The sequence below is a fragment of the Fundulus heteroclitus genome, chromosome 9 (genome assembly GCF_011125445.2).
Source record: "Fundulus heteroclitus isolate FHET01 chromosome 9, MU-UCD_Fhet_4.1, whole genome shotgun sequence".
NCBI lineage: Eukaryota > Metazoa > Chordata > Actinopteri > Cyprinodontiformes > Fundulidae > Fundulus > Fundulus heteroclitus.
The window spans coordinates 4,977,056-4,985,609 of NC_046369.1; the positions used below are offsets into that span (position 1 = coordinate 4,977,056).

The 8,554-nt window shown below is 44.7% G+C and overlaps 1 protein-coding gene across 2 annotated transcripts; it reads right to left on the minus strand.

Annotated features, from left to right (window-relative positions):
- Positions 1 to 1,628: 1,628 nt before the first annotated feature.
- On the minus strand, positions 1,629 to 7,615 carry LOC118564119. 2 transcript variants are annotated; one of them, XM_036140890.1, is made up of 3 exons: positions 7,099 to 7,615; positions 5,822 to 5,893; positions 1,629 to 5,272 (listed from the first exon to the last, which is right to left on the minus strand). In XM_036140890.1, the coding sequence occupies exon 3, from the start codon at positions 4,658 to 4,660 to the stop codon at positions 2,864 to 2,866; it is 1,797 nt and encodes a 598-aa protein (XP_035996783.1). In that variant the 5' UTR covers positions 4,661 to 5,272; positions 5,822 to 5,893; positions 7,099 to 7,615; the 3' UTR covers positions 1,629 to 2,863. The 2 variants fall into 2 exon arrangements, with proteins under 2 accessions (XP_035996783.1, XP_035996782.1); XM_036140889.1 differs by lacking the exon at positions 7,099 to 7,615 and having other exon boundaries at positions 5,822 to 6,161.
- Positions 7,616 to 8,554: the final 939 nt, after the last annotated feature.

Consider the following 8,554-nt stretch of genomic DNA (forward strand, 5'->3'; position numbering starts at 1 on the left):
AACCTTTTTTATCTTTTTTTAAATCTTTTGCACGCTATATTGTGAAAGAAAAATGTACAGATTGTTTATTGGCTGTTGTTTGTCATGTGTTTTCTTAGTCGGAGTGTACAAAAAGAAATGTCACCACTGTAGCACGCAGTGACAATAGAGAATCTTTGAATCTTTGCTCATTTCTAAATCAGCTGCGTCGAGCAACGGTCATGTTTCTAATCATAACATGTGTGTGGAGAGCCTATCCACATGAAATCATAACGACCCATTTTTGAACCAGCAGCAGACAGATGTGGACCAAATGCTTTTCAAAGAAAGCCAACCTCAGATTTGTCAGCGCCGTTACACAAATGCCTCTGAATGGTACAGCTGTAAAAATATCTGAAGAGAGATTAAGGCGCGCTCTTGGCTAAAAGACATTGAGACACAAGTGTGTTCAGGTTACAGCTTCTGAGATCCACACCCTTTGTCACATGCCACTTCCTTTGCCATATTTCCTCTCAGTTTCCACTGTATACTTTCTCACAAAGACAAGCTTCCATTTACATAACCTCCAGAGGAAATTTCCTCAAGCAGATGGCTCGGCATGTGAATCAATGACAATGGATTTGATAGAAGACAAAAAACAAGCAAGGGTTGTCAGGGCCACAGCGCAAATAAGATGGGCTGGTTGCAAATGATACACCAGCAATTATTTTTTATGCGCTATCTGAAAACCATTTTAAACATAAAAAACAGTCAAACAACCAGGCTCAGAATCAATGAAAAATCAGTTGGAAGAACAAATCCTTTACCGATCCATTAAACTATCACAATCCCAAATTAAAGGAAAATGGAAAAGGAGATTTTTGTAAATGTCTCAAGATCAGCCGGATTACCACTTCAATTAGAACCAAAACACAACTGGACGTTAATTTAATCAGTTATTAGATTTTTTTATCATCCAAACTAAAACCCCTTCATTAGTTATTTTCTAACACAAAGCAATCAAAGAATTGCTAAAATAGATGCTGATTCAATACCTTGTTGGCTGAATGAGGAATTAGAAGAGTGTGTTCAGAGGAAGAGACCAGCAAAGAAGTGGGACATTGTGAGGACTGAAGATAGTGGCCAAGAGTATAGACCCTTATAGCATAAAGTGAAAGTAGAAGTAGCTAATGCCCAACAAAGAGCATGTCATCATACAGTGACTTGTATGATAAGTTGGACAGTTAGGAGGGAGAAAATGATTATAGAGGTTGTCAAGGCATACAGACATAGATGGGAAGACAGTTCAGCAGGTAAGGAGGATTAACGACTGAAATAGAAATGTACCGACACAACCCAGACTCACTGAAAAACGTGTAATATCCACGTTGGTCCACAGGGGGAAACATAGTATGGTCATAGTTTAGCTCCTCAATACATTCCAAAAAAAGTAAAAAACAAAGCAACTGGACTTGTTATTTTACTTTTTTTGGAATGACCATGACCATGATGACTGAGAATCTTCACCAGCAGCTCCTCAATACGTTTCAGTTGTTAGAGCTACCGCACCCTGGTGGCGGTGAAACACCCCAGTGGTCCCGGTCCGTTTTACCCTTCAGACGACCGCCACTTAACTATACTGGAGACGTAAGACTCTCGAAACAGTAAAGTATATTTCTATTATTTAATTCCCACAAGGTCAGAGAAATGGTTACAAAGTCATCAGCGCTGATGGGCTCTTGATCGGCAAGACGCGCCGACTGCTCATCACATATACATTATATAGAGATCTAGGTACACACCCACGCAAGGGCTGTACGCTTCCTGACTGTGTCATCAGTAGGGAAAATGTGTCACCACCAGGGTGCTATCTGACAGATATGTGCCAATCTTTGTGTTAGTGCTATCTAAGTGTGCCCTGTGGCTCCCAGTCAGGCTGTCTCCACCACTGATCCAAGGATATCCTTACAGACCCCCCCATGATGTGCCTAAATGACACATCATTAAGGAAGATCATCCGGACCCGGATCAGTGGTAGAACCGCCCGCAGGCTGTCCCTCTGCAAGAACAATCACATCCCCTTGTTACCCCGTAAACCTATATGTAATCAGGAGGTTCCATCCGGCTAGCACGTGGATCCCTGCCCTCCCCCCAAGGGTGGGAACGCCATTTCTCCGGTAACCTTCTGCGTAGTGTAGTGTAGTGTAGTGTAGTGAGCTAGCCCAAATCATTCTATATGTGCTTGATTAAGGAAAGAGAGAGAGAATAAACACTGCCCCTAAGCACAGCTTTAAAATCTGACTAAGCATCATGTGAATCAGTTAATGTAGACCCTAACAGTCGTCCTCTTTTCCACCTCTGTATGCTCCTTCTGTCTTCCAACCAGGCGTGGTCCTCCTCTGGAGAAGGAATGGTTATACACAGTATACAATTTGACATTCAAGCATGGCTCTAATATGGGAGGACACAAATCATTCTTTAGCCATGCCTTTCTTGCATAACACATTTAGACCTTGCGGAAATAACTTAAGTGATTTTTCTGTATATATAAATTGTTTAAAAAATCCTTCAAATTAGTGGCGTCCTTATCTCAATGTGATCAGACCAGAACCTCTTGTCTGAATGCGTTTGACCCTCTTTCTGCTCACTAATTACAGCTCTGACTTAAAATCATTAACATTTCTAGGTTTTAAAAATTTTTTGATTTTCTTTATGCTACAGAGGAAGATCCGGTTACTCGCTTCATTTCACCTTGTGTGTCCTCCCCCATAATATTCATAATCATTTACTTCACACTGTATCTGTTCCGATTCTATTCTTAATCATGTTGACCACTGTTTAAAATAAAATAAAAAAAATCGAAGCATAAAGGATATTAGGAGAGAAGGTTTTCTCCCCTCTTAGTTCAGACATCGTTGTCTGTGGGGCTTAAAAGCCGGATCACAGTCTCCCCCTCATCGGCTCCTATGTGCAAAGGAGCCGATGACTGAACCATCGACATCTGGTAGGCAAGAGGAGCGGCCCACCCTCTCGCAGCTTGGGCTCCCAAAGCCTTGTCCACGCACCTGAAAAACAGTGCCCGTAGGCACGGCCCACAACAGCAGGCACAGACAGCAAACATTGCAACAACAATGACTGAAGAAGAGAATATACTCACGACAAAACTTCCCCACTTTCCAAACCATTTTTCCATCACCGCAGTGAATTTGTTTTCTATTCCAGAGTCAGCGTTTAGCTCCTTTGACAAAGACTGCAGGCCTCTTATTGCTTTTGTTAGGGATCCATCAGGAGCTGTGTTATTTGGGATAAAAGAACAACATGCATCGCCGATTATACTACACGCCCCTCCCACCTTTGCCAGGACCATGTCCAAAGCCAATCTATTTTGATAGGCGACTAAGGATGTGGCAGAAAGCTGTCCATGAACTGCCTCAAACCCATCTCGAGTAAGGTTCGAAAGCCTTTGTACATTATAATGTATATAATTAATTCGATCAACATTTTTGTTTGGGGTGATCCATATAAATATAGATTCAAACCCCGCTGCAACCTGATTGGCCAATTTATACTCATCGGGCACCCCACGCGGGATCCCGATTGCATCAATCCACACAGGTGAATCTTTAAACAGATCTACAGATCGTCTCCTGACATGGTTACGGGTAACATCCCCCAAGGATGCTGACCAGTCCGCTTCGGACACGACCTGGATAGGTGACAGCAGGGAAACTAAAGCACATCGGCCCCTCCAATTCACAGGCAGCCAACCCCGCAAGGTGTCACCACCGCAATACCACCACACGTCAGCCCTGTTCACCAGTAACTGTCCAGCAGTTCTAACCCCTGTCAGGTCGTAAGTAATCACACAGTATTTAGGTGACAGGCGACCAACACTAAAGTGCCCGTCTGCAGCGTTCCCATTATTAAAGCAGGTCACCTTCGTTAACATTGTCGGTTGGAAGATGGGAGGCGTAGTGTTTTGCGGGGCCACTGGAAAAATGGCATCCCATCCAGCACATCTCGAGTTCAGATTATCATTGGACATAACCTGAAGTAGGCAGTTGATATCACTTGAATTTGTCGCTGGGCTGGAACCATTGGTTGTGTATTCAAAAGCGGTTTCAGTAAGAATCAGATTTGGTCTGGCCTGTGCACATACAATGCAATTTCCCTTCTGGGCTTTGTGCGCCGCGTCCTGAATCAACAGGAGCCAGGTGTTTTTCTGGGAGTACCCTGTAGCTAATTGCAGCTGTTGTGAGTATGAAATCTTAGTGCTATCAAAAGCCCGCACACGGGCTGTCTGTACTGGGTCCTTAGCTTGATAGTTAGGGTGTTGTGAGCCCAACAGATTAAAACGTATGAGCCCTTTAGTATCTACGCCTGTGGCTTCCACCCCCAAAATAAGGTAAAACCCTTTATCCCCCTGTTTCTGACAGTTATTGAGCTGGTGTTTGCCGCAGTAATACACGTTCTTCCTAAGGTCCGTCACACTCAGTAGCAATGAATTTAACCCCATGTCTTCCCCCCCCATGGAGGTCGTGGTCAGTTGCCCCCTCATCAGCCCAATTTTCTTTTCCTGTAGTTCTTTCAAGTCACCGGATTGTGGTGCTACATACCCCCCTGGGCCAGTGTTCCAGCCCACATAACTCCATCGGGGACACCATGTGCCCCCAACAGGTGCGCCATACAGGAAGTGACACATGTAAACGTCATAACCCCTCCAAGTTGTAGGGTCCCCCCCCACAGTCAATGACGTCACAGAGATCGAATTGGAAAGTTACTGAGCTACCCAGAGTATAGTTTAACTCTAAGCCACCGTAATATTTGATGCAGGGATCCGACGATCTTTTCCAGACCGGCGCATCGCGCTTGGCCCTGTGCACAAACGATCTAGAATCGTTCATGCGGGAGGTTGTGGTATCAAAATGAGTTTGTTCAGCATAGATTAAACTAGAAACAAAGAAAAATAAAATCAAACTAGACTGTCCTCCCCCCGATACTTTGCTGCAACACAGCAACATTCTTACTCCTCAATGTTTTCTCCAATATCCCTCAGGTGCTTTCTGATTTCTCTGAGGTTCCTCTCTGTGGAAGGTGTGCCCTTTCTGCAGTGTGATTTGTGCCAAGATCTGCTTACCTTGGTTTCAGCTTCGTCGAGCCAAACCTTCAGACTGTAAGTGGTTGAGCTTACCACCTTAAAGGGTCCAATCCACCTGGGGTCTTTCCACGTTCTGTGGAACACTTTTCTGTATATCCACTCCCCAGGGGCAATCTGCTCCGGAGTCTCTCCCTTTGGTTCTCCAGTCAGGGCTTCCTGTGTGTTGTGAGACAAAAACTTCACAGCAGACTGCAACTGTTGGACATAATGCGTTAGCTCCTCTTGTTGTAGTTCCAAACTGGGTTCACAGCCCTGTTGGAGAGAGGAAGTGAAAGGACAGGGCATCGTCCTTCCTGTCAAAAGTTCATGGGGAGACAACCCCATGCGATCAGTGGGTGATGATCTAATTGAGAACATCACCAATGGCAGCGCAGTCAGCCATGTCATCCCAGTATCAGCACAAACTTTAGCCAACTGCTCTTTGATTGTGCGATTTGTTCTCTCCACAAGCCCCTGTGAGGCCGGATGATATGCTGACCCAAACTTCTGCTTGATCCCAAAATACTCCTCGACTTGTTTTAAGGAGTCTGAGGTGAAGTGTGTTCCGTTATCCGAACGGATGCTAAGTGGAACACCATAGCGTGGGATCAGGTCATTAATTAGCCAATTAATGACCTCTCGTGCAGATTCTGTTTTGGTGGGCGTGGCTTCAACCCACCTGGTGAAAGTATCAACACAAACAAGCAAATATCTACATCCTTTCACCCTTTTTCATGAAGGACGGTGGGTCCTCCACCCCCCGTAGTTGTATGCCCTGTTGTTGTTGTTGGTCGTATCCTGAAAAGCATGCGCTGAAGTAAAGTTTAGTTAGTTTTATCAAGTCTGACATTTTGATTTCCTCTTTTTGACATTTCTCTCGAGCAAAAACACTAGCACCAGCAGTTTTTTCTTGTGCCTGGACTAACCTATTTTTTAAAACATTTAAATAGTGAGTTCGCGTCGGAGCTTCTGGTGGGGGCCCCTCAAAGTCACCAAAAACCCCGTCGCCCCTCATCTTTTCGCACCACTCCTCAAATTGTTTCAGATGATGTTCAGCATCTTTGTGTGGGAAGCTTGCCACTATGCTCCCTTTTCCTGTCTCCAGCAGTGTTCTCAAAGAACACCCCTGGAGCTCATTTGCTACTGAATCCTCAGCCATTCCAGCAATCACACGTTTTGGCCAACCTGCTGGGACAGCGTCCTGTCCCCGGTCCAATGAGAGCTTATTTTTTTATCCCTCAGACACCAAAACTTATTATGTTCCTATGTGCCTTATTATAGTGTTTTTGCACGGCAATCTCAATGAGCCAGTGTACTCAGGATGAGAAGGTCACCTGAACAGGTGCGCCCCTACCCTTCACTTCCACGGCTCAAAGATAGTAACATGTCTCACACACACACACACACATACACACTCACACTCTCTGGCCAATCTTTAGTTAACTCAGTACGTACCTCCGGTCCTGCTGGTTGTGTGTGCGTCCACTGGCTTTTTCTCTTTCTATATTCGTCTGTAATCGGGGTTTTAACAAAAACGTCAAACCACCGCATTCATTCTATTGTGTATTAGCCAGGTCGTACGCGCTCGTTTTTCGAAAAAGGCTGCTTTTATATTACCGCAAAAACGACTTTTAGGTTCGTCCTCGCGGAAAATAAGGGGGCATCTAAACCCACATTTTCTAGGCTACACGATGTTTTAGAAGCCACGCGTACAGGCGTGTCTGTCAGAATGGCCGCTTTTATGCTACACACAGAGGAACACGTATTTTCCTCTGTGCCTAACAAGGGGACCTTTTAAACCCTAAATTCTCAAGGTGCACAGTATTTTCGGAACCCTGGCCAAGGATTCCCGGACTCTCACCTCTGTGACCGCACGCAAATCCCAAATTCTCATCGACACGTTTGCAAACAATTATCCTCAAACCTTTCTCTGCCCTTAGGAATACAAAAAGTCGGCCCTCCAGGAAGAAAAAGACACTAGGAGATGAATGAAATCTCCTTACCTTTTTTGTGCGGCCGCACGTTGTATTTTTCTTCCGGAATGGCGTCCTGACCGAAAAAACGGAAGTTGGTACGTCGTCCTTTGGGTCCGGGTGGAAACACCAGTTTGTTAGAGCTACCGCACCCTGGTGGCGGTGAAACACCCCAGTGGTCCCGGTCCGTTTTACCCTTCAGACGACCGCCACTTAACTATACTGGAGACGTAAGACTCTCGAAACAGTAAAGTATATTTCTATTATTTAATTCCCACAAGGTCAGAGAAATGGTTACAAAGTCATCAGCGCTGATGGGCTCTTGATCGGCAAGACGCGCCGACTGCTCATCACATATACATTATATAGAGATCTAGGTACACACCCACGCAAGGGCTGTACGCTTCCTGACTGTGTCATCAGTAGGGAAAATGTGTCACCACCAGGGTGCTATCTGACAGATATGTGCCAATCTTTGTGTTAGTGCTATCTAAGTGTGCCCTGTGGCTCCCAGTCAGGCTGTCTCCACCACTGATCCAAGGATATCCTTACACAGTCAAACAACAAAGAGGCTCACCGGACTTTCGTTCAGTTCTTTCTGAAAGCATTTCAACACCTAAAGCTGTGCGCTACTGTTTTTAATGACTCGTCACTGTCCTGGGTTGTTAGAAGCTGTTGCTTGGTGTGAGTGGAGTACTTGGTCACCTGAATCATGACGAGACTATTGAAATAATCTCTTTGGAATGTGTTGGAGGACTGATCAAAATGTATATAAACGCAGTTGTTTTGCTTAAATGTATACTTTTTCACGGGGAACGCCAGGCATGTTCTTTATTTCGCCGGGGGAAATTTGATGGTCATGTGACCTGGCTGCAAACCAATATTAATGAATAGGCCAAATAAAACTTAGGACATTACTACGTTTCCCCCTGTTGACCATGGTGGATATTTCATGTTTTTTCTGAGACTGGGTTGACTGACAGGTGCATTAAGCAGGATAAGAAGTTGGAAGGAGTATTTTGAAGTGCTGATGAATGATAATGAGAGGGAACAAAGTGCAGAAGAAGCAACCATTGTGAATCAGGAAATAGCAGAGATTAGTAAGGATGACGTAAGGAGGGCATTGAAAAGGATGAAGAGTGCCAGTTGATCTGGAGGATATTCTTGTGGAGGTATGGAAGTGTCAAGGAGACACAGTAGTAGAGTTTTTGACTAGGCTGTTCACTGCGATCTGAGAGAGCGAGAAGATGCCTGAGGAAAGGAGGAGTTGCAGCAACTACAGAGGAATAAAGTTGATGAGTCATACAATAAAGTTATGGGAAAGAGTAGTGGAAGATAGACTAAGGTCAGATGTGAGCATCTGTGTATAGCAGTGTGTAGCAGTATGGTTTCATGCCAAGAAATAAGTAGTACAGTTACAGTATTGGTTTTGAGGATGCTGATGGAGAAGTACAGGGAGAGTCAGAGGGAATTGCGTTGTGTTTTT

Coding starts and splice junctions, on each gene's coding strand:
- LOC118564119 (XM_036140890.1), bottom strand. CDS start 4,660: ATGTGTCACTTCCTGTATGGCGCACCTGTTGGGGGCACATGGTGTCCC.